A 26,306-nucleotide genomic window follows, 5' to 3' on the forward strand; every position below is an offset into this window, starting at 1 on the left:
GCATCTGCTTCCTACTCTTTTGAGCACAGGAACTAGAATAGTATTTCTGCAAGTGTTTCATCTAAAATTTCCTTGCTTCTCAGAGTTGGTGTGATGCATTATATAAAGTACTTCCTAGTCATTCTAATGGTACTATAGAACTTGCAAATAATTATTCTATTTTAGTAACTTTCTAGGTTTGAACTTCAGTGAAAAAGAAAGGTTGTATTATACAACATAAAAGCACAAATTGCCTACTACCAACCCTGTGCAAGCCACATAAAATCCAGTCCTCTACAATAACTTTTAGGGGACAAGAGAGATTGTATGACGACACCGCGAAACTACAGATAAGACAGTTATTTAACCCAGCTCTACATCAATTGCAGAAATAAAATATTTAAGGGCACACCACCATCCAACTTTCCAGCACTGATGCAGCTGCGCCAAAGATCATGGTGCTGCATTCTGCTGGGGTGGGGGCAGTCACACAGGTCTCCTCTAGGTAAGGGAAGGTTTGTTTCCTTACCTCGGGGCTGCATTGTGGTTGCCTCAGCACTAGAAAGCTGGATAAGATTGGTAAAATAGGATTAGTAAGTACAGCATTTGTAATTTGAGTTCCAGAAATGCTAACTCAAGTACCACTAGGTTTATATTCAACATTTCTGGGGAAAATAAAACACAGGCCCCTGATATTCTGAAATTAATTTCAGTACAGTGCCTGTTCTTCTTCATCATGTCAATATAATTTGATCTAGTTGTTACAGCAGATCACTGACAGACATGTATGCAGAAGGCCATTTTTATATCAATGTAGACTATATGTTATACTGAAACACACTGTACCAGACCAGTAGCAGAAATGTGCTTCTATAATTTATAAAATATAAAGTGCATTATTATGAAATCACAAAACTGACAGACTTTCTGTCTGGACCATACAGTTTTAAAAGAGAGGTCAGGGCTTTAGTGTAAAATTCTCTCATGAGAACAAATCATTCAAGAGGTACAGACTGATTTAATCCACCCTGCCCTCCTAGAATTGTTTTTGGCCATGCTTTTTAGTGCAAATAAGCTTGTATTTTTGTCAAGTTTAAGGGACATGGCATCTTGGGGGTGCAAAGAATATATCTTTACATTATAACACAGTAAGATCATTCTGCAATCAACTCAACGTGTTATTGCCACTCTCCAAAGATGAGGATTCACTGCTAGATGTAAAGAGAAACTCTTTCCCAAATTACCATTTAAATTCTTAACTTTTGTAAATCTGGACTATATAACTCTTGGAATTGAAGATGTGAAAAAAACCAGTACTTCCAATGGATAAGTCAAGACAAGTATATCTACTATACATAGCAGACAGAAGCTTTAAGGCTCATGTGTAGTCAGTCTCAAATGCTCACATGTGCAGTTAAGTGCATTAGTTGATTTGAAGACCATGGCAATCTGCGCCTATATACAGATGAAAATTGAGCTCTGTTTGGTGACCAAGGGATACAGAAATGGCATGAGTGTGTGTGTATGTATATAAGTATGTATATAAAATTAATCACAACTGAATTTTGGATATTTGGTAAACACAAAAAACAAGATTTAGAAAAACAGTGGTGCAAACTTACACATGCCAGTATATAAACTCATTCGCATTTAACTGAAGTGGTGGAGATACCATTTCAAAATTATTTGCTTTTTAAAAAAATTATGTGAAATTAATTTTCTTAACTACTAATTAGACAATTAATATACCCTATCAGTTAAAAGTGATATGGAAAATGCAGGATGTTTCAGTGAAATACAATTACACAGTAGGGCAGAGTTCCAGTAACAGCATTTTAACTGATACAAGTGTTACTTTAAAATGAAACACATTGCAAAGAGGAGGTAGGAGAAATTCCTCTTAGCAAGACAGGAGATGAGAGAATGTGAGCATCAGGAGTTCCTACATTTATGGATTCCATATTCTGGAATCTGTGACAATATTACCATTATTACAGGTACACTGTATTGGGATATGCAGCAGCAAATCAGCAATATGGTAATTTAGGTTTATACAATTCACTATAATTCTGTTATCAAATTAACAACAGTACATAGAACACTTGCATTTATCTAACTTTTCCCCTCAGAACATTACAGTTGGTGCTTCAGCCACAATGTTTTGTAACGAGATTAATTTATCACCTTTCAATAACTTATAGTGGCCCAGTGGGTCACTAGTAATTACAATAACCAAATAAGAAATCTTAGCTTTAGGTTAGACATCATTCATTAACAGTTATTTCTGAAATTAGACCAAATGCTCAGCAGGTCCAATTCCTTATATTGGGCAAATCACCTAAAACAGTGAAATTAAAGTCCATTCTTTTCTTTTTACTGTCACGACTGTAACACACCTTTCTAAGGTTCCTTTGGTGATTTTGGTGCAAGGTCATTTTTTTTCCTTTATTTGAAAATTAAAAAGTGTGACTTTTGGCACAAAGCTAAATGCTAGTCTATGTTCTCCACCTTCACAAAGAGTTCAGAGTAATATGTGGGGAAAAGTGATTACCGCACACATTTTATGTCCTACTGAAATGGAAGTAATAAATATAATGAAATTAACGTTAAAGACAATTTTTCTTCGGTACCATATCCATTTTTTGGGATATGAAATAATGAGTATGGTATTTGGATTTTAAAAAGCCAATGCATGTGTACAGTTTCTGATGAAAAGCAACTGTGGGGTTATGCTAGTACACACATAAAATAGCATCCTTAAAAGACAGAAACAATTATGCATTACAAGGTCTAAAGCACATGCTATGGTGTTTGAAGACAAAACTCTTGGGCCCCAGACTAAAATTTAAGAGAGTGAAAGGCTTTTGTGAGAAATAAAATAGACAACATTCATATTCTAGATGGTTTCATTCAAAAATAATTATTGACCACCTAATGATCCACATAGATTTCTCCAGTCACCTTCTTGGTATTTTTAAATTTAAAACATTAAAAATAAATTGAATTAGAACTCTCTTCTCTAGATCTATTTCTGCAGATTAGGCTGGAGGATCATGAGTAAAAAAATTTTTTTAACAAAAGAGAGAAAATGTGGGGATAATGGCAACAGATGATAGCTTAGAACACTAAAATGTTTAAAATATAGTTTTTTTAAAGAAAGTGCTGACAGCTATTACTGAATGCCCCAATTGTATGAATGTGAAACCAGAGATGACCTCAGTATCAATTAAGTGATGCACCAAAATCTCTCAAAAGTGTTTTCTCAAAAGTATAATGATAAAAGTTGTTTTTACACCTGCACACATCAGCCTCCATTTTTAGAGTTTCAATCCCAACTATAACTCACCTACTAAATTCCCACACCACAGCAACCTGCTGCAACCCCTTAACACCACAAATATAAAAATAGCTTTTAACATTTTGTAATAATAAATAACTTCTCTTCATGTGACATAAGCTGTCAATAACAAATGAGTGATTTATGATTAACATTAATTTGAAACAACTGATTGAAAGATGGATTTATGTTATTGGGACACTCAAATTACTGGGTTATCACAAAATTAGGTGAACATGAAATTAGTTACTGGCCAATACAATACAAAGTTTGATCCGTCCTCAAGTTGTTTATCATAAACCAGCAGATACTTAAGGTACTGTTCCCAATGCAAGCGTTTAAAATTTAAACATCAGTTTTGGTCATAAATGCTCTATGGTTAATATTAGAAGATATTAATTCCATCTTGTGTATCCATATCATGTTACAGTGTGACACAAACCTTCAATAGATAATTTAAAAGGTCATAACAATTTAGTGCTATTATAAATAATTTCATAATCTTGTAGAGGTTACATATCAGAATCGTTGTTTGGTGAACTATTCCTATAAGAATCAGAGATGTTGCTGGGTATTATTTAACATTATAACCAGACCACTGAAATTTTATATATATTTGAACTATTTACTAACAGGGAAGAACTTACAAAAAGAAAGGCAACTTCTTCCAACCACTACATATCAATACCTGTAGCCATTTTTCCATTTTGCTTCTTGGCCTGTTGAAAAGCAATCTAATCAAGACCCTCTTGTTCTTCACCACTGTCCCCTCTGATATCCATTCTTTTCTCTTTATGGCCGTTGTAAATTTTCCTCATTTCTTCTTCATACTTGATAAAGTTTTCCCCAAATCTTGTCCATGCTTTGTATGGTACAGTGATGGTGTTACGGTATGGAGGTCTCACTTCACTTACCTTCAAAAAAATACCATACCTGTTGGACCCCACATCAAAGTAGAATCTCTTGTTATCCACCCTGAAAGAAATCCCTTCTGGGAGTTCTGGAGGCTCATCACCTCCACTCCTCCGTTCTTCTAAGTCTCCTTCACCATATTCTTCAATGAGCTGGACCAAAGCATCCCTGAACTCAATCATCCCCTGTGCCGGAAGGACAATGGTCTGTTCCTGTCCCAAACTATGACCAAAATATCCTATCATGCCAGGTCCTCTAATTAAGGTCTGTCTAATCCTTAAGAAACGCCCACGTTGGTTCTCCTTCAGGTCTAGGTAATACTTCCTATTGTCTCTTTCAATATACTCAGTTTTTAAGACGCTGTGAAGATGTTCTTCAGATCCAATTGATGCTGGAGGTGATGGTGGGTGATGGTGTTGTCGCCTTCTTGAATCTTGCTCTTTGCCATTAGCATGATCATTCCGATGGCTCTGGCTGCCTTTCAAGCCCAAATGGGCATAGTGCTCTATGAAATCTCCTAGACAGTCTTTCAGCTCAGCAGCTACAGACAAGGAAAGAGTCAGCTTGCTCTTCCTGATATTGTCCTGCCTGCCTCTTCCTATCCAGACCTCTGCTATTTTCAGGAAGCGGCCTCTGGAACTCTGCTTCACATCCAGATAAAACCTCTTTTTTTGGATGTCCACTCTTTTGGAGGCCAGCTCCTGGATCTCCATGCAGCCCGCCTGAGAAGAGGAGGCAGGATAATGATACTGCTGCTGGGACTGGGAGTAAATGCTCCTGTGTAGGCCAGAGCCCCCCACACTCCTTCCTCCTCCTCCTCCTCTGCCTCTCTCCATCTTTACCAATCAACTGAAAACAACAAATATATAACAAAGATGCATAACATCATAGAGATCAGTTGGGCCTATTCTGCTTTTCCGGCAATAGCCTCTCTGCATAATATGTTTCCCTAGAAAGATGCTCCAGTAACCAGCTTGACTTTTGCCCTGACACTTAGCAATGCAGGTAGCGAGGGAAAATAGAGCCAATTCAATCTGTAGTAATTAGATAGGTTACAATGAGTAATAAGATTTGAAGCATTTCCTAGCATGGCAATGTTGTGGGAAAATCTTAATCAGATAAATTTCTGAGGATCAAGTTAATTTTTAGTGACTGGTAAAATTTTAAAAAAAGATGACAACGTATATCGTGCTGCTATTTTATTTTTTTGCTGGTCCATGCTCTTGTGTCTGGAACAGCAGCCCAACAAACTGAAGTTTACAAGACGAAGCTGTTTCTGGCATAGAGGCTACATTTTTATTTTATTTGTTTGAGAAATTTATATCCCGCCTTTCCCATGCCAAAGGGAAAGCTTTACAAGCTGACTTGTAAATAGGTGTGCAGTTCATCATGGCACAGGAGCAAAGCTAGCAAAAGCCACGGCAGCCCTATATCGTTGTCAGTAATAATGAGTGACAATATATTATGTTGGTCCTTCTTTTGTGCTTCAAACAGCTGTCTGTCTGCAGAAATGGCAGGCGAAGGTTTTTCCTGGCAGTCAGATTTGCCCACCACATTCCTCAGTGAAGGCAGACAATACAGGCTTGCTCAATTTCTGCATGCCAAGCTGCTGCTTGAGGCATGGGGGGGGGGTCACCCTTATGGGTTTGGATGGTGAGATCAGGGTGACCAGATGTCCTCTTTTTCCAGGACACATCCTCTTTTTCAGCCTCATGTCCTGGAAAAGAACTTAAACGTCCTCCTTTTCCCTGTGAGTGGGCCCTGGTAGGCAGCTCACAGCCTACATGTAATTAATTCTATGTAATAAATTACACGTAATATAGTTTTGTATTTAATAATAAGTACCATGGCGTTTAAATGAACCCCATGAAGTCCATATACGGAGCTTTGAGCTTGCATTTTGTGGGGTCCTACATTTTAGAGTGCCTGGTCCTTTGGCGCTTCTGCCATCTGGCCACCCTGCCACCACCACGAAAGCCAGGCAGCCGATTCAGGCCGGCTCCATCTCTGCAGGCCAAGCTGCGGTGTGGGCATGGGGGGGGGGTCACCCTTCCGGGGCTGGATGGGGAAGGGTGAGGTGAGGTGAGGGCTGCCCAAGGGCCCCTGGAGGCAGACACACCACCTCCCTTTGCGGGACACGGGCCTGCCCGTCACCACGGGCCTGTCACCCCCGCCACCTCTGGGAGTAGCGCGCCTCTCCTACGGCCTGGCAGGGCGCTCGCTCACCTCAGCCGCCCCCGGGCCCATCCACAAGGCAGCCCCTCCTCCCACGGCTCACTCACTCACTCCCCCCCGCAGGAGCCGCGGCCACGACACGCATGAGAGCCGCGGCGGGGGGAGGGCTGGGGGCTGAGGGGCACACCGCGGAGGGGGGGAAGCACTTACTCCATCCCTTCAGCAGCTGCTCGCCGACTCGCTCGCCTGCCCGCCTGCCGCCGCTGTCAGTCCTGACCCCCGCAGCGCTTGCCTTCCCCGCGCTGCCGCCCGCAGGGAGCCGGATAGGAGCATCACCGGCCAGGCAGGTCCTACCGCCCGCCCCGCTCGCCTCCCTCCTTCAGCGTTTCAGCTCCATTCCCCTCCCCTCACCGCCAAGCGGACAACGGTCACGCCTCGCGCGCGCGACTAGGGGCCAACGCGCTGAAGGAGCCAGGCGCGAGGCACGAGAGTCGTTTCTGTCATAGGCGCGCCCAAGCCCCCTCCGCGCCCAGAGCACTGAGAACTACAACCCCCTGAATGCACCGCGGTGTCATCCAGCCGGCGGGCGCGGAAGCTCAAATGCGCATGCGCCTCACCTCATTTCACCCTTCCATAGTTGACAGCTGCAGAAAACCAGGGTGGGGGGAGAGCTCTGAAGCGGCGCTGCTGAGGACGTTGTAGTGCGACGGGAGCTTTGAGAGGCTATGACGTATTTTCCGAGCGACTGGCGGGAAGATTGCTCTGCGTGGGAAATGTGCTGTTGGGGAGCCTTGCGATGAGGTGGGGCTTCTTTTCACTCACTGCTGTATCAAGGCTGCAACCCTTTCCTGAGAGGAAGCCCCATTGAGGACCATGGAGCTTACTTCTGAGTAGACATGCATAGGCTTGTGCTCTGAGGCGGCAGTCCTGTCCACACTTTCCTGGGAGTAAGCCCCACTGGAGACAATGGGTCTTGCTTCTGAGTAGCCAAACTCAGCTTGTTCTCTAAGTGAGTTTCTTTATTCAGATTGGGGGTAGTGAAGGCTGCTGGCTTGGGCTAATTTGCTTTGCTTTTGTAACCTGCAGAACATCTGGGTACTGCTTCAGTCCACGTTCACTTTAATTTGCAAAATTATTGATCTTTGCATGTCTACTCTGAAGTAAGCCCCAGTGGGGCTTATTCCCAGGTAAGTGTCAATAGGAGTGTATGGTGTGTGCATTTATATGGCAGCAAGGTTCCTTGAACAAAGCAGGGCTACTGAATTACCATGCATAAACTCAGGCTCTGGCCACATGCCAAGTATGTTTCCAATGCAGTAAGTCTTACTGACCTTCTGGTCTTTTGAGAAGGTACTTACATAGATTGACTCACATGTGCATGTACTGATTTGAAAGCTGAATGTGTGAAGGACTCCTCTGAAAAGCAATTTGTTTGAGCTTACTTTGGAATCTGTTTCTGATTATTTTTCACATTTTTATACCACCTTCCTCCAAGGAGCCCAGGGTGGTGTACATAGTTCCTCCCCTCCTTTTGTCCTCACAACAACCCTGTGAGATAGGTGACACTGAGAGATAGTGTTTGGCCCAAACTCTCCCAGGAATCTTCCTGCCTGAATAGTAATTAGAACCCAGGTCTTCCAGGTCTAAGTCCAGCTCCCAAACTACTGCAACATACTGGCTTATTAATGGATTATTCACCCATGCAAGTTGCCACTTGATGGTGCAGCCAGCAAATGCACAAATGGTGATTCTTGAGTGTAATGCTCTTTAAATTTTATACTCTTCAGATTGGTTCAGATGGTGGGGGATTGACAGGAGTATGAGTGCCTTTAAAAAAGAGTAATACCCTAATTCCAGTACTATTTGTTTAAAGTAAGACTATCTACTTTTCCTATGTTCCTGTGTTCACAGAAAGTGTGACTCCATGAACTGTAGAAACCAAAAGAGAAGTAGGCCTCAAATCACTGTATGATTGAAAATTCTACAATTATAAAATTAAGGGTCAAAATGTTTTCATTTAGAAATAATTTTATGCTGTGACAGAACTTCTCCTAATAAACTGCACTTCTTGAGTTAGTTCCTTTTTTGAGCCTTTATATTTTAAGTCTATTTCAATATAATGTTTTCCTGACTCAGAGAAGAAACTGTTAACTTAGGAAACACATTAAGGGCGCAATCCTAACCCATTTTTCAGCACCATCATAAGGGCAATGAAGCTCCAAGGTTAAGGGAACAAACATTGCCTTACTTTGAGGAGGCCTTTGTGAGTGCCACCCAATTGCAGGATGTGGCACACATCCCATTGGCACAGCTATGCTGGTGCTGGAAAGTTGGTTAGGATTTAGGCCTAAGAGAAATCCTTTCTACCACACATAGCACTCCAGATGAGAATAAGCCATTAACTTATGAGGTTGTGAATTTGTTTTTAACCAGCTTCTCACATCTGAAGGTTTTTTGTACTAGCATATAGCAAGTGAGAGATGTGGAAGGGATGTCAGATGTGTTCGTTTTTCTGTTGAGGGTGAATGTGTAAAGAGGAAAGCAAACATTGCTAATGAAGAATGGCCTTTTATTTTGAATAACATTTCTTCACTGAATGATTCAATTTCATAATAGAGGGTTCTGCAATTTTGGTCAAGCAATGAAATATGATCTACTTATTTCTTTCAGTTAACGTACAAATTCAGATGAATATATTGACCAAAACATGAATTCATCACCAAATAGACTCCCTCACTGGATGACAGAACAGAGCAAAGTGGGTACTGTTGTTGATAAAAAGGTAGGAAATCAGAATGTGTATTTTCACGAATGACAGTAGCAACTTGAAAAAGCAGGAAAGGTAACATGAAATGTAATGTAGGCCGGGCCATCTTAAATGCAGTTTCCTGTAGTGTGTCACATTGAAACCATCAGTGCAAGTATATGGATCCATCATATTCATTGGTTTGGTGTTAATGTACCTAAAGATGCTGTAATGCAAGCTTTGCAAATGACACTATGCATTTCAGTGTAATTGTAACATATGCCTAAAAATACTTTGATGCAAGCGACACTGAGCATTTTTTCTAACAGAGAAATTGCTCTTCATTAAAAATATGATCCAGCTCAGTCCTATACATGATTACTCAGAGTTAAATCCCACTGAATTCAGTGGGGTTTCTTTCAAGTTACCGTTCATAGGATTGGATAGATTTACCTTATAAGATTAAGGTAAATCTTTAATTTACCTGTGTACATCTTCTGCCACAACAGGTGCATAATGGCTCATCATAGACTTTTAAGAAGCTTAAAAAAAAGTATTTTGGCAGTTTTTTAGTGGGTAAGTTGAAGGGAGCTCTGTAAATTGATGATTGTTTTCATATTGGTGCTGCACACCTGGTTTTTACAGTTTGTTTTGTTGGTCTTTTAATTGTGTTTTTGATTTTGTTAGTTGCCATGAAGCTTTGTAAGTGGCAGGACAAAAATGGAAAAATAAACCAAATTAGAGTTCTAAGGTCCTTTTATAACAAATTTAAGGGGACAAATGCACTGTTATGTCTGCTAGTATGTGTGATCCTTTTTAAACCATTTCTTAAACATGCCTTACAACAAGCTGTCTTCTGTTTTATGAAACAGAAAAATCCAATTCATAGAAGTGTGCTGGAAGACAACCTTCCTTTCTTAGAATTCCATGGTTCTGTCATTTACAGCTATGATATCGGCGATTGTTCCTTACTCTCTGAAGATATTGTGTAAGTAAAGTGCAGTCCTATACATACTTACCTGAAAGGCCCATTAAGTACAATGGGATTTCTGAATAAGCATGCATATTATTGCAGTGTCAGACTGAAAATGGGCATTTATTTTTTGCAGCCTTATCTTGGTAATTTAAAATAATTTTTCTCATAGATCTATATAGATTTATCTAGATTGCATGATTCTCACTGCTCAGAGCACCATGAGTCATAAATAAATCCTTTTTTTAGAAAAGGTAAATAGCCTTGGTGACATGTAATCTTCTCTGTTCCAGCACAAATCCTTCCCCTCTCCCTTTGTTCACATTGACTATGATTTACTGCTACATGTGTACTAGCATAACTAGGTATCTCAGAAACAGTTTGCAAAGCCTGTTTTTAAACTGGTTAAAACTTTGCTTTAGCATTACTGTACTGTACTGTACTATTGCTGGTGTTGATGCAGGTATGTGATGAATCCTCTGTAGGTTTTTTGGTCTATTTTCCTGTGTTTTTTGGATTTGTAAGCCCCAGAAACTTGTGCAACTTCAGCAGCTTAAAAAGCTGCTGGGCCATACTTTACAAGCAGCCTTGACTTTTGTTTGAAACTTCCTTATCGAACTCCACCTACATTTGTGAATTGGGGAAAATTCTCCATGTTTTGAGTACTAGCATTGGCTTGCGCTTAGTGATTAAGCAGCCAAAGCTGTCAATCTAGGTCAGGATTAGTCGTACCAGGCCCGAGGCCTGGATCCAGGGTTCGGCAGAATCCTTCCGTGTGGTGAGTGGACCTCTTAGTTCCGCTCTTGCGATACGCATCCTGGAAGACTTGGGCACCAGGATGCTCATGGTGTCTGCTTGGATATCCTGGTTTGCAGCCTTCTGGGACAACAGGCAATAGATGCGACATCCCAGAGCATCCTGGTACCCAGTCTTCCAGTACAATGAGCTGTGCGGGAGTGGAACAAAAAGCTACGGTCTGGGTGGGGACTGCATTTTCCTAACTCAGCTGTCGTGACTTTAGGCATAGCTGATCTAAATCAAGGGGCTAGGATGGAGTAATCAAGTAGGTTCTGCATCTCCAGTCAGGTAACTTGGTGACATCATCAAAGCAAAATTATAAATTTCCCTGCCTGCACAAAGTGGGGGTTGTACTGTGCCAGTCATGTGAGCAACCCATTCATTGGGAGTTGAGAGAGGAGTACCCATTTGCTTGCCTATGAGCGCAATTATTTATTATTTAAAGGATTTCTACCCTGTCTTTTCTCTGCTGAAAGCAGATGCCCAAGGTGACTTAAAATTATAGATTTAAAAAATAAAAAAAATATGGTAGAGTGAAAAATAGAAAATACAAAAGGAAAAGGAAATACAATGGGGGGAATACCAAGTGGAGGAGGGCAAAAATAAGGAACTGCTATAGAGGCACAGGAGGCAGACAACCCAAAAGCAAAATGAAACAAAAATGTTTTAAACCCTCGACAAAATGTCATGAAGAAGGGGGTAGATTTTAACTCCCCCGGTAGGGAGTTCCATAACGGTGGTGCCACTACTGGGAAGGCTTGCCCCATGCCATCATCCACCTAACTTGGGAGAAAGGCGGCACTTGCAGGAAAGCCTCCTCAGATGAACTAAGAAGGTGGGCTGGAATATATGGGAGAAGATGGTCCTTCAGATAACCTGGCCCCAAACCATGAAGGGCTTTAAAGGTCAAAATCACCACCTTGAATTGGGCCTGGAAATGAATGGGCAGCCAATGCAGTTGCCCAAGCAGTGGTTCGACAGAATCAAACCACCTAGCTCCAATAACCACCCTGGCTGCCGCAGTCTGCACTTGTTGCAACTACTGAACTGTTTTCAAGGGCAGCCTTGAAGAGGCTGTAGAGCGCATTACAGTAGTCTAATCTTGGTCACTAGGTCATGGACCACTGTGGTCAGGTCTGATTGACACAAGTACAGATATAGCTGGTGCACCAGTTGGAGTTGAGCAAATGCACCCCTGGCCACCGCTGTCAACTGCCTCTCCAGGGAAAGCTGTGAATATAGGAGCACACCCAAACTGCGCACCTGCTCCTTCAGGGGGAGTACAACCCCATTCAGAGCACGCAGATGCCTCAGTACCTGCATCGAGGATTTCCTGACCAAAAGGACTTCTGTCTTTTCTGGATTCAATCTCAACCTATTGGCCCTCATCCAGACATCGCTCCAGGACTTCCACAGTCTCTCTGGAATGAGATGGTAAGGAGAGATAGAGTTGGGTGTCATTGACATATGGGTGACACCCCACTCCAAATCCCCGGCTGATCTCCCCCAGCAGTTTCATGTAGGTGTTAAAAAGCGTGGGGGTTAGAACAGAACCCTGTGGCACCCCCACATAGTAAAGGCCAGGGTGCTGAACAGGAGTCCCCCTGCATCACCATCTGGGACCTGTCAGCCAAGAAGGAGCGGAACCACTGCAAAGCAGCACCCCCAATCCCCAGCTCCGCCAGATGACCCAGAAGGTTAATGGTATGGTTAATGGTATTGAAAGCTTTTGAGAGGTCCCAAGAGAACCAACAGGAACATGCTCCCCTGTCTAGTCCTTGGCGAAGATAATCCAACAGGGCAACCAAGGCTGTCTCTGTACCAAAACCTGGCCTGAAGCTGAATTTGAAGGGGTCCAGACAATCCGTCGCATGTAGGACCCCCTGGAGCTGAGATGCCACCACCTGCTCAATCTCCTTACCCAAGGAAGGAAGGTTAGATAGTGGTTGGTAGTTCTTTAGATTGGTGGAATCTAAAGAAGGTTTTTCAGAAGGGGGTGCACAATCGCGTTCTTCAGGATGTAAGGCATCACTCCCTCCTGCAAGATGAATTTACACTATGTTCTACCCAAGTGGGCAGACCAGCCCTAGCAGATTAAACTAGCCATGCTGGGCAAGGGTCAAGCGGGCAAGTTGAGGTCTGAAACCTGAGAAATCCCTCAGGTCTTGTTCACAGGAGGAAAGTTACAGGCACTGTATCTGATGTAGCCTGTTGGTGTTTAATTCTATTATGCTCCATGTATCTAAGTGGCAGGTGATACCAAGTGCAAACCCTGTGCACCTGAGTTTGGGCATGGCCCAAGCTCGGATGCAGAAGTCCCGATTGGTACACCAGATAAGCTTGATGTATAAAGCAGGCCTGCAAACCAACTCTTTTCGGTATAGGAGATTGCGGAGCCAGACATGAGCTTTTGCCTGTTTGACCAGTGTTCCTGCTATGTTGCTGTAAATATCTCCTGTAAATATACCTTGGTGGTGGATCCCAGCCTTCTGTCTGGAGTGGTTATTTGCAGTGGTCATGCCTCCTGTGGGACAGCCTTGAGCTCCGGCTTCATGTTTCTGCTGCACAGCCGTTTACATTGCTCTGCTGAAATCTCCTACACTCCCCATCATGATGATAGTCTCAAACTCCAGAGGATTCTATCCGCATCCTCAGGCCATAACAGTTGAAAAGAATCCATAATGATGGAATTGACAGTTGCCATAGGGACAACTTCTGGAACTGTTAAACCAGTGTCCAAGTCAGGACGAATATGATCAATTTATCTGCAGAGTGCCTTGCAGACTCATCACAAAGGGTAATCAAACCCTGTAGCTCATTAGCTGAAGAGGTTGAGCAGAGCATTTCACAAATGACTCGAAAAAGCTCCACTGGACTGCTCCTTGCAGATGCAATGGTGGCAGAGAATAATGCTGCTCGTATGATCACAGAATAAGCCCTAAAGTGGGTTCTAGCCCATGTTCAGTCAGACTCATCACAAGTTCTCCTCCAGCATTGCTCTAGGTGTCAGCTGAGTCGCTTCATTGCAATGACTGGTGATCCTTGTGCAGTAAAGGTAGAGCCTTGAGCAAAGTTAGGTGTGACAGAAAAGTTAACATTGGGTTGGCAAGGTAAAAATCGGCAAGGCCATGTTGCTAGGCCTGAGTTGCAAGGACCAGCTGCAACCAAGGGTGCTCATTAGCACATACCAAGTCTGGGAGAGCTGTGGAGGCAGCCGATTCACAGGGCCCACAGCTAAAGTACCAGACTGCTTGATGAACAACAAGGTGCAGCTGTGCACTTTTGAGTGTGGGAAGTCCACCATGAGGGAGAGGGCCTGTGTCATGTCCACACCTAGAATGTTTGGCTGGATCCGCGTTCTAATTGGTGGATGGATCAGAAGGCCTATAAAGGTAGAAGGAAGTAGCTTTCCTTTGTCTTAGTTTATCTCTGGCCAAGGGGGACCTGAGCTTTGACCATTCTGACAAGATGGACCCGCCTTGACTGCAGCAAGGATGGGTTGGACTGGAATTCTGAAAGTGTAAGACTTTGGTGAGTGATAGATTGAATTAGGAGTTAGCTCTTTATTGTTTTAGTATGGCTGAGTGTTGTAATGATATGCTGTAATCTAAATTCTTAAAATCTATGACTGATGCAGTGCCTGTCTATAACTATTTCTTTAACTTTCTCTTCAATAAATCCTATCTATTATAGTTGACTGGATTATTGGACTGATGGAACAAAGGGACTTGGTTATGGGAGCTAATCCATGATTGGTTGGTTTGTGAACTGGATACCCCAGTAAAGGAGACCTGGTCCTGGGTTCAGGCTGAGTCAGGGAGGCTCAGGGGTTTACAAAGGGACCTGACTATCAGGTTTGGAAGCTCTTATGATTGAAGAGCAATTGGCAACTGAAACAGGAGGAACCAGAGAGGTGTTAAGTGGCTGGATGGGTTTATGGCTGGTTAATTACCAACTGGAGGCAATAAGCAGACCGCATGAAGCCTGTGGCACTAGGAGCCTTTGGTTGTGTTGTGGCTAGTTTCTTGGTTTAGGCAGGGAAGCTCTGGATGGGTTGTGGGCTGAGTGTTTTGAGTAGCATCTCAGCTCCATCTGTTGGGCAGTTTCCATCTGCCCACTTGTAGTTTTACCACCCACCTTTCTTTTCATTATTTTAACTATTAATTCTTTTTTCTTTTGGACATTTAATAAGCTAGTTGCATTTGGAGCCTTTGCCTGCCTGATCTATGTTCATGGGTAATTCAGTGGGGTTTCACATCTCCTCACCCAGCAGACACTCCTGTGGGTTTGGTTTTTAATCAGAACCTCTCCTGGGAGGGGTTTTTCCCAGAAAGCCCACTTCTGCCTGATCTCTATAGCCTGGGATGGTGGCAGCAGAAACAAACTACCAAAATTTTGTCCCTGTTCAGCTGCTGCTCAAGTAAAGGGAAATTATACCTTGCTAGGGAAAGGGGATACCAAGAGAAGGCAGGTTGACCAAAAAGAGTACTGCCTAGTGGTTAACACAAAGGGTTGCATTGTGCTAGCCACTAGGCAGTACTCTTTTTGGTCAGCCTGCCTTCTCTTGGTATCCCCTTTCCCTGGCAAGGTGTAATCTGTCAAACAAGGGAAGGGAGGGGAAATTGGTACCAGATAGGGAAGGAGTGTATTTTTCCTGAGGCTGATTCCTGGTTTGACAACCGTGGTATATAGAAAGCTAGTATTATGTTTGCACCAGATCTTTGACAGAATAAAGTAGAAACTAACCCTGAGATGCATTTTTATCTTCCAGTACAAACTTGCCTGATGGCGCTGTTCTAGGATTTGACATTGAATGGCCACCATCCTATACTAAAGGAAAGGAAAGGAAAGTTGCCTTAGTCCAGCTGTGCGAATCTGAGAAGAAATGTTATCTGTTTCATGTCTCTTCAATGTCGAGTCAGTATGGTTCTAATTAATCTCTAAACAAAGTTGACTCATCAAGTTGCCCGTTCATATAAGATCTAGGGCAGTGGTTCCCAGAGTTTTTAGCAGTGGGCCCCACTTTTTCACTCTATCAGGACCCACCTAGGTTTACGAGACTTTAAAAATAAAAGATCTAGAAACATTTTATTTATTTACTAGTAATGTATTTATTGAGGGTCCTGAGTTCTTTGAAGGCTGATTAGCAGCTATCTGATTTTTAAATAGCATCAGGGCTTGAGGCAATTCATTATCTGATCTTTTAATCACCTGTGTTTTCACTGGAGAATCTGCTTGGGGCTACATGACCCACCCAAAATTGTGTCCCACCAGTGGGTCCCAACCCACAATTTGGTAACTGCTGGGCTAGGGCAATACTTGAGGACTCGTCAGAACAATATACAGTATGGGGCAAAGTGAGAAGCTGCAGGTGTGGGTTGTGAATTAGTTAAAATTGTGTGTGGCTTCCTTCTCACTCATGCAAGGTACTTTTGGATTCAGTCTCAGATAACTTATTATCCTTATTGGAAGGAGGACTGAGCAATTGTGAAAGTGTAAGTTGTGTTTGAGCAGGAATTTGAAAACAGATCCATGTATCTCTCAGACTTCTGGATCTCACCTGATGCCCTCTACTGTTACGTCCAATTTTAATATGTTAAATGAAGACTTAATTATGACTTTATAAAAATAAATTGCTTTTAATTTAAATTTCTACCTTGGCCTCTATAAAACAAGTGAGATATAAATCTCCTACTTAAATCAATGTTTGCTTGCATTTTGAGAGCCAGGATGGTATAGTAGTTTAGGAGTTGGACTTGGAAGATCCAGGTGCAAATCCCCACTCAGCCACAAAGCTTCCTGAGTGACCTTGGGCCAGTCACTATCAGCCTGACCTACCCCACAAGATTGTTGTGAGAACAAAAGGAGGGGAGGAACTATGTACACCACCCTGAACTTCTTGGAGGGCAGTATAAATGATAAAAATACTTAAATTTTTTCAGGCTTTCCTGCGGGACTTAAAAGGTTGCTTGAAGATAAAAGTGTTAAAAAAGCCGGGGTTGGCATTGAAGGAGATAAATGGAAGTTAATGCGTGATTTTGAAATTCGACTGGAAAACATGGTTGAGTTGGCTGACCTTGCCAATGAAAAGGTAATAAATAATGAAAATAATTCACTGTTAGTATTTGTGGATCTGAAACAAAGAATTAATAGATCAGTGGTTCTTGCACATTTAGCACTGGGACCCACTTTTTAGAATGAGAATCTGTCAGGACCCACCAGAACTAATGTCATGACCAGAAGTGACATCAAGCAGGAAAATTTTGAACAATCCTAAGCTGCAATCCTACCCACTTTTACCCAGGAGTAAGTCCCATTGTATGTCATTGTTAAAAGAATATACAGAGTAGCGTGTTAAAAGTACAAATTGGTAACATTTCCCAAAATGCAGTCACATACCATGGTAGCTTCAAGTCTAATATACAGTTGCAGCCTATTTATCCATGGATTTGTCTCAACACGATTGGGGTGGGGGTACTGAAAGTCCCACACACCTTTGCCTCCTTTGCCCTTCGCTGTCACTTGATCCATTTCCAGGCAGCCCAAAACACTGCAAAAAGGCTCTGCCTCGCCCAGGCAGGGAAATAGCCCTGGAGCCCTGGAAGAGGCTCCCCTTGGGAAGGAACAGTAACACTCTTGGAGCCCCTGAGGCAGTAGAGAGGCTGAAGAGCGGAAGGGGGGGCAGAAAACCTCTGTAGCCAGAACACGTGCAGCGAGGTGGAGCATTCTCTCTTTCTCTCACTCACACGCACACAGGGGCAGGGGAACTAGTAATAGAAGGGATTGCTTTAGAAAACCCAGTGAGTGTTTGCCAAATTCCTCCCCCCCCATGGTGCAGGCAATCACCGACACAAGCAAGCCTTCCCAGCAAGCAAAGCATGAGATTTAGGCTACAGTCCTTTCCACGCTTTCCTGGGAGTAAGCCCCATTGACTAGAATGGGACTTACTTCTGAGTAGACACGCATAGGACTGGACTTAGCATCCCACCTGTGAAAGAAGCGGGGACAGCTGGCAATGGGGAGGGCTGAGTGCGGAGCGGAGGGGATTGATAACAGCTGCCTTAGTTTCCTTCCATCCAGAAGTGTCAGGCTGTAGTGTATTTGAGTAACTCTATGGAATTTAGCACAACGTGTTTTTTGTTAATCACGCCAAGTCACGGAACGGAACTAACGCAGATAAATAGTCTCCACCTGTATTAAAAATATAATGTTGAAATGAATAGGGACCACCTGAAACTGGCTCGTGACCCACCTAGTGGATCTCAACCTATAGTTTGAGAAACACTGTAAAAGACGATCAATCATGTTAGAGAGTAAACCTGTGCTGGAGATGAAGAGTACTGCTGAGAGCCCAGTCCTATGGATTGTGAGTGCCGGTGCTGTAAAAGTACTGTAAAGTGCTTTTGGACACACAGAGAATAAGCAGCACATGTGGGAAGGCCTGACGGCTGCGGAGGCAGGTGAATTTTGTGCCGGACAGCAGGGATGCAGGGGGAGGATGTTTTGGAGGCAGGGAGAGGTGTTTGGGGGCAGGGAGTGGTGGAGTGGGTGGCAAATTGGGCCCAGGATGGGGGTGGGGATGGCAGAGCAGGCCACAATTGCATCTTAATCCCTGTTCCTGGTGCAGATCTGGGTAGCCCCATTGAGCAGGGTGGGGCGCTACACGGGGTAAGGGAGGAAATGTTCTCTTACCCCAAGGAGACCTTCTACCTTTTCAGTTGCAGTGTTGGATACCTCATGGACCTGGTAGCCCCACTGCATCAGTGCTGCATGTGATTGAGCTGTTTTTTGTGTTTGGCTTTTGTTTTTGGTGTTGTGCCACTTATTTACTTCTTTACTTTTATGTCACCTGACTTCTTATTTTCATGTTGGAGCACACGAAGCTTTACTAATATAAAAAAAAATGAAAAATGTAAGAATTGGTGAAGTGAGTACACAGCACTACCTGCCCTATGTTTACTTGGCTGCATCCCTATACACGCATATCTGGGGGTAAGCCCCACTGAATATATGGGGACTTATTTCTGAGTAAACATGCATAGAAATGCACTGTTAACACAATTATTTCCTGCCTTTCCCTTCCCAATCAGGAAACACCCAAGGTTGGGGCTTACAACTGAATTTAAAAACAATAATGCAATTTTTTTGGTACCTGTTAGTAGTCCTGTCGCCAAGGGGCTACCAATCTTACAGGAAAAAAAATGTTTTTGAGGGATTTAAAGGACATCAAATGAATTAAAAATGACGTTATAGACATAGCATTAAAATAGGACAGCCCTAGGTGTAATGGAGTCTGCCAGGGAGGAAGACAAATGTTGAGTCCCAGCTTCTGGAATCCTCATCCTCCCCAGCAGCAGCACCAATCTTCAGCGGTGACATTTGTTGCAATCAACAGTTATGCAGAATCCTAAATATCAGGTTTGTTATTTTATTTTTTTAATATCTGCCAATAAAGGTTTCTGAGCTCAAATATCATGTTGATACTCTGGAACTTTTAACAAGTTGCTTTTGTGAAGCAAACTGTAAAGCAGCCTAACGTACTCTACAAATTTACTCCACGCTGACCTTTATAAATGTTTGAGAGAAAGGTTGTTGCTTGGATGGTTCGTATATTTATTTTGGCAGACATGGTAACTGCCTTGGGTGCCTTTTGGGGAGAAAGGCGGATTACAAGTCCAATAAATTAATAATAAATAAATAATGGTAACACCTTGCAGAGGGGTGTGTGTGAAAAGTACCATGCGAAGGAAGTTATGCGTTGTAAATACCTTTTTGCAGGGGCCAGCTCCAATTAAACTTGGCTTAAAAATCTAATTTATACTTTGAACTTATTTTGGAGTGACTTTTTGTCAATGAATGGCCTTGTTGAGATTCATTCCCTCTCCACCAGAAATAGGTAACTGTAAACCAATTCTTTGATGTGGTTTTGGAAATATCTTGCACTTAACTGTTGCAATATTATTTTTAGCTAAAATGTAAGGAGATATGGAGTCTGAATGACCTTGTCAAGCATCTGTTCCACCAACAACTTCTGAAAGACAAAATGGTCCGCTGTGGCAATTGGGAACAATTTCCACTCACTGAGGAACAGAAGCTGTATGCAGCCACTGATGCTTATGTATGTGCAAACTAGCTATATTTTTCTAACTTATGTCTAACAATCTGTCATTTGCAAAACTACTTAATTTCTTGGTGCCATGAAAATGTTCCAGTAGTTGAGAGCAACAGCCTCTCATGTCTTTAATAAGCCCATCTATTAGACCTGCCAAACCACATTGCAATGGGATTTTGAATGTTGTACCCTGGTATTTGTTCATATTGTAACATTTTTGTTGTTAAATGTAGTGATATTGAGTCAGAGGCAGCAAACACATTTGAGTTGGAGGGCCAAACACCCACCTGACAGATACTTAAGGTCCACCCCCATAATTTTACACCTAATTCAATTTTTAACGCTGGAGGGAAGCACTGACAGGATCAGTGATTAGACCAGGGATATCAAGCTCATTTCATACAGCAGGCCAAATAGCAGTCATGGTGCTTGCTGAGGACTGGAAATAATGTCATTAAGTAGGAAGTGAAGTCATTAAGCAAGTGATGACCAGAAATAAGCACTCTTTTCTCACTTAGAAACTCGTTGGATGCAAATGAGAGAAGAGAAAATATGCAAACCTTGGTCATATTTTCAAGATATGAGAGAGTGGGCTGCCCTTTCAGCAGTGCTACATTTGCCAAGGTGTCAGCTGATCATGTCTCAGCTGCTGAGCTGCAAAGCTGCTCTGCTGACACCTTGGTAAAAGCAGCACTGCTGAAAGGGCAGCCCACTCTCTCATATCTTGAAAATATGACCAAGTTTGTCTCGGTCTCTTCCTCCATACCGTTCCTCATCTTCTGAGAACTCCTTCTATCTCTCCCACTGTTTCGGTAGAAGCAGCGGCACCGGGAGTGCCCAGTTACCATGCAGGCAGCTCTTTCAGCGCCCCTGAAAGGGTGGCCCGTATGCAGTTGTGTTCTCCCAGAAACACCCTTTCAGTAGTGCCACTTCTGCCAGTGTGTCACTTGCAGCTCAGTTGCTGATGGCAGTGCTGGTGAGCCCAATTATTGAGGCTTATATCTGACACTGTTGATTAGACTCTACAAATATGATACTACCCAGTCCCATTGTGATACCTGACCACACTTTGGCTGCCAAATTGCTTTTATAAATGTTAGTATTATCTCAATTACCAGTGCATAGGTGTCAGCATCAAGCTCATAATTCCATACCATCTAAGCCCCTTTCCCATGTGCCCCTGCTTACACTTGGAACCTCTCTGTGCATTGTGTGGTAGCTTTTGAGGAAATTTTAAAGTATTAAAATTGGAGAAAATTTAAAGTATTCTGTATTAATAGATTTCTTTCCTTTTCTGTTGTAGGCTGGCTTCCTTATTTACCAAAATCTGGCATTAATGACTTACCCTAAGCAGGTTCAACTTAGTGTAGAAAGAGGTGAGCTTCAAAGTAAAGTATAAAGAATATATTCCATTTTTATGCCTCTTTAAATGTATGTGGTCTTTCAGACTTTGCCTAAAATACATGGAACAGCATGATAGATACATCTTGTGTAGTGTGCATTCTTGAGAATTGTGGGTAAATTTTGTATTTATTTCTCCTGAGAAAATACAGACAGCATGGTCATATGCTTGAATTTAAAAAAAATGGCTGTCTTGTGTACATAACATTGTATTTTGGGCTAGATCTTCCCATCTGGTCACCTATAGAATACTGCTCGTCTAATCAATGCTTACCAGAAGCAGTGCCACCTCTTTCCCTTTCTCTTAATATCCCTTCCCCAAATCTGCCTTTTATGTGAAAAACTTTAAGGCAGAGGTTCCCAAACAGGGGAGTTGTGGCACCCCAGTCAGGGAATCTCTGTCACTGCACTCTTAAGGGGCAGGTTGACAGTGACTGTGGCAATGGGATTGCCACAATTGTGCTGTTGCTGGGGATAAAAGGTTTTTTTTTTTACTTACCCGGGGGTTGCTATGGCTCTCTAGAAGGTATGGGGTGCCTGCAACTCCCTATGCAGGCCTCCCCATGCCTCCAAATTGCTGAAAACATTTTTTAAAAGCTACATCTGACTTTCAAGGAGAAATTGGAGCTGGCTTTTTTTTTTTTTTTTTTTTTTGCTGTTTGGAGTTGCAGGGAGGCCTGCAGAGGGGAATCACAGGCTCCCTGGACCCTCCAGAGAGCCATAGCGACCCCCAGGTAAGTAGGAAAACCCTTTTTGTCCTTGATGGTGGCACTACCTTGATGATCGTGTCACCATTCCCCCTCCCCCACAAGCACTTACCAGTTCCCAAACACTCCCTGAGTTTGGGAACTGCCGTTTTAAGTGGCTAGATTAGTATTCCTCAGCTGAACCAAAGTATAAGGGCATATAACTGAATTGGTGTTAGGCTTTTTTGAATTGGTACATATGATCAGAGGAACAGATGTCAACTGCTGTTGTAAGTGTTTTGCCAACTTTGTTTTTGTTGCTGTTTAGTGTTGCTGTTTCAGTGATTGCTTTCATGATTGCTATTGGTCAACTGTCTTATTGCCCTTCTACAATAAACAAATAACAGCACTGAATTTTCATTCCTTCTTTGTTACTTTTATATTCTTATTTGTGTCCCACCTTTCTCCTTCAATTGTGGTCTTCTATAGAAAACTTAACTAGAGATTGGGGCATGTCATGAAAGAGAAGGGGGACTTCTAGCGACCACCTGCTGATCCAGGGCAGTGATGCCTACTGCCAAGCTCTCACTCCCTTCCCATCCCCACTCTTCCAATCTGTTAAATGTGCAACTTGGTGGGACAAGACTTAGTAGATCTAGGTTGCTGCCACCAGCCCAAGAGATCTGGTTCCCACAGGGGTTCCCTGGGCAAAACCCCTCCCCAAGAATGCTGTTCAGGGTTGTTAAAATGCCCTCACTCTGCCAGTAGTAACTGCAGAGCAGGGAGGCTGGCCAGTCCACTGTTTCAGAACACAACAGAGGTTTTAAGTCAAAAGATTTTATTAACAGGCGAGGGAAAAACACAATGTAAACAGACTTGATTTCTCACAGTTCAATGTCCCCTGAATGGTGCTGTTTCTGCAGGGAAGCATCCACATGCAGGCCAAGACTAGGCCAAGAACCTGGATCCCAGCTCGGCCTAGCCTGAGGGACCAAGAGCTTCCAATGTCTGAAGGAAAGGACAGCTAACATAAACAGAACCTAACACTCCTGGCTTACTTTTGGTCCCTTTTCAATGTCCCTGGGGCTCTCCCCAGCAGCTTTCCACTTTGCTCGCCAGAGAGTGGGACTCTCCCTGTCTTGTCCTGTAGAAAGCACATGAAAGAGAGAGAAATTCTCCTCAGGCCTGATTATCATTTCCCTGGCACTCTAATTGGCTGGCTCCCCTTCGAACCTGAAACACCTCAGAAATTGAAGGGAAAATCTTCCTCCGTAACCACAACTGTAACTATTTCATCACAGGGCAAACTAGAGATCTCCTTTCCTTGTGTTCCTCCATAAAGTGATAAGCATGAGGTGTGCATGTTCTCTACTGTGTGTGTTGGGGGGGGGGGCTCAGAGCAGTGTGAACTTCAACATTTTAACAGCCCTGGTAGCAACTCATACTTTGTTGTCCATGAATTCTGTGAGCAAGCCCCACTTTTAAAGGGAAGCAAACATAACTAAGAACTTTTAGAGCTAGGATTTTTCTCATAGTTCTATGCCAGATTGGTAGAACTTTGTTGTGACTTAGCAAAACTCAGTTTACATTGTCTCTTTCAGGTGGAGTGCTAACACCAAGTGAAATAAAAAAGGAGTTGATCTCCTTATCTGTGGAGATGATGGATTTGGCTCATTGCCTTCCTGGCACTTTTGGACACTCTCCAAATATTCCAAGGTTAAATACTGTTCATTTTAAATTTCATCTATTAAAGGCAAGTCACAAGTGTGTGTTCTTCAGTGGATACTGTTGAAAGAGCCATGGGCAGGGCATACACCTTTGTGCTAAGGCTTGTGTGCCTGCATTGGGACTTTTTGGAGCAGTAACAGACCTGGCCCCCATGCTGCCCTGGGGCATAGGTCTGCCACATGCCACCCCTCCACATCACGCTGCCCTGCCTCCCCATGGGATACTTCCCTAGGCACACGCAGCCTTGCGTGATGCTCCAAAATGCTTGAAAAGCCTTCTGAGGTTTCTGGTGCAATCTTAAAGAGTACTTTCAGTTTCACTGGGAAACAGGAAGTACTCTTTAAGATCACGCCAGAAGCCTCAGAAGGCTCTTCAAGCACTTTTGAGCGCCACGTGGGGCTTTGCCTACCCGCAGAATGGCTCCAACAGGAGGGTGGAGGTGGCAGCAGCAGGAGGTGCAGTGCCTGGGGCTTTTGCCCCCTCTGCCCCCTCTGCCCCCCCTCTGCCCCCTCTGCCCCCCCACGCCTGCCACTGCCTCAAGGAACTCTGGGGACCTCTAAAGTTATCTCTAATACAGCATCAAGATGCATAGTTGAAATCAAGAAGGACCTGGTGTTTGTGTGTACGTGCTTAAAAGTGCTTTGGTGGTACTCATGACACTTTGGGTCCAAGTCCGAAAAGCTATGTGTGGGTGAGGTATCATTTTTATCTAGAACTAGTCAAAGAATAGGTACATTGAAGCTTATGTTCATCTTCATGGTGGTTGCCAAGTTGTTGGGGGTCCTGGGGCAAAGTTTTGCTCTGGGCCCCCATGGTGCCCCCAAGGGCCCATTGTGTGTTGCCACTGTTCTAAGGATTCTGGGGTCAACCTAGCCAATTGGACCTTTTTGTGGGTATAGACCCTCGGCCAGTGTCCTACCTGGTTGACCTTTGATACTGCCACCCGTGCTCCACTCTCCTGGATAACTCAAAATATGGCATCACATTTTCAAACATTATAGTATGTATAGCAGTTATATATGGCAAGTTATACATGGCAGAATGACTTTGAGTCATTCTGACATTTCAACATTTCTTCGACAGAGCTGTTCCAATGTTGGCAGGTATATCCGAAAACATTGAAGCCTTGAGGAGAGCGTTGCATGCTGAGTCTGGCTGCCAGGCAGAGCTGAGAAATGTCGCAGATCCAGGTACAGCATGTACAGAAGAGGAGAAAAGTGAATCATCAGAATTGCTTTCCAAAGCTGAGTGTGATTCAAGTGACCTCATGACTCCATTAGTTGGTGGCCAAAATGAGGCCTTGAGAGAAGATGAAGCAGAACTTGATAAGAAAAAATGGGTAGATGGTGCTTCAGACAAAAGACCTGAAGAAACTGCAGAGAGAGAGTGCTTAATGTCACTGGACATAACTGAATATGAGCTTCAAATGTTGGAACGTCAGGCTGAGGAAGAGATGTTAAATGAAGCAAACTGTATGTCTGAGGTAAATCTATTATTATTGTATAATAATATATTATAATTTGATAAAGGAAAAGTGATACTGTTTTAATCTGCCAGCAACTTGATTTTCCAGATTTTAATTGTGCTACAGCAGCTAAGGCAGCATTGGATGTGAGGTAGGGAGAGTCTGTGGAAATCTCCCAAGTTATTCCAACCCTGAGGAATTTAGACTACTTCTGTGACCTTTGGATTGCCCTACTAGAGCCATGGGTACTTTTTGTCTTCTTCCTGTCTTGCCTTGGACATGAACTTTATTTATTTATTGCATTAGATTAGGGAACTTGGGATGTTTTTTTTTTGTTAACAGTATTTATATACTGCTTTTCAACAAAGTTCACAAAGTGGCTTATAGAAAAAAAAAATCAAATAACTGAATGGCTGCAATCCTAAACACACTTACTAGAGAGTAAGCCCTATTGAACACAGTGAGACTTACTTTTGAGTAAACATGCTTAGGATTGTGCTGTGAGTTGTAACACACAGTGTTACGCACTGGGTTGTATCCTGAGGGACGACTGTGGAAGCATACTTCCCCTCCTCAACTTGGTAGCCTTCTGTGCCCCCTGAAAAAACTCTGGAGGGTTGGAAGACACTCCAGAACACAATTTTGTGGGGCACAGAGGCTTTCAGTTATGGGGAAGTCTGTAGTGATTGCCTCTTCCTTTGCGTGAATGGAAGCTCCTTTCATTTGCAGAAGAGGCGGTTAGGATACAAGCCATTGTTGCTCCTCTTCCCCTCCCCCTTATACTTGCAGGTAAGGCTGAGAGAGAGTGACTGGTCTAAAGTTACCCACTGAACTTCAAAAACCAGTTTCCTAGCAAACACTCTAACTGTTATACTACACTGGCTCTTTTTAAAAGCTGTCTCAGTTGTCAGTGGTTATGGCTGTGCCTGCACAGTGGTCAGAGCCAGTTCTAAAGTGCTAGAGCAAGGGCATGAGGTGTCTTCTCATACCCATG

At 43.1% G+C, this 26,306-nt stretch overlaps 2 protein-coding genes across 3 annotated transcripts in view; one reads left to right on the forward strand and one right to left on the reverse strand.

Moving 5' to 3' along the window:
* Positions 1-1,753: 1,753 nt before the first annotated feature.
* On the reverse strand, positions 1,754-6,675 carry PURG (purine rich element binding protein G). 2 transcript variants are annotated; one of them, XM_066616590.1, is made up of 2 exons: positions 6,614-6,675; positions 1,754-4,950 (listed from the first exon to the last, which is right to left on the reverse strand). In XM_066616590.1, the coding sequence occupies exon 2, from the start codon at positions 4,939-4,941 to the stop codon at positions 4,051-4,053; it is 891 nt and encodes a 296-aa protein (XP_066472687.1). In that variant the 5' UTR covers positions 4,942-4,950; positions 6,614-6,675; the 3' UTR covers positions 1,754-4,050. The 2 variants fall into 2 exon arrangements, with proteins under 2 accessions (XP_066472687.1, XP_066472686.1); XM_066616589.1 differs by lacking the exon at positions 6,614-6,675 and having other exon boundaries at positions 1,754-5,071.
* A 461-nt stretch (positions 6,676-7,136) lies between these two features.
* Positions 7,137-26,306, forward strand: part of WRN (WRN RecQ like helicase) — a 69,561-nt gene continuing 50,391 nt past the window's right edge. The window contains exons 1-9 of the mRNA XM_066615108.1: positions 7,137-7,204; positions 9,074-9,185; positions 10,022-10,137; positions 15,692-15,837; positions 16,863-17,011; positions 19,889-20,038; positions 21,336-21,408; positions 23,721-23,835; positions 24,931-25,330. Of these exons, the coding sequence (XP_066471205.1) occupies positions 9,111-9,185; positions 10,022-10,137; positions 15,692-15,837; positions 16,863-17,011; positions 19,889-20,038; positions 21,336-21,408; positions 23,721-23,835; positions 24,931-25,330 (1,224 nt within the window). The 5' untranslated portion in view covers positions 7,137-7,204; positions 9,074-9,110. The remainder of the gene's footprint in view (positions 7,205-9,073; positions 9,186-10,021; positions 10,138-15,691; positions 15,838-16,862; positions 17,012-19,888; positions 20,039-21,335; positions 21,409-23,720; positions 23,836-24,930; positions 25,331-26,306) is intronic.

Source organism: Tiliqua scincoides, chromosome 2 (genome assembly GCF_035046505.1).
Source record: "Tiliqua scincoides isolate rTilSci1 chromosome 2, rTilSci1.hap2, whole genome shotgun sequence".
NCBI lineage: Eukaryota > Metazoa > Chordata > Lepidosauria > Squamata > Scincidae > Tiliqua > Tiliqua scincoides.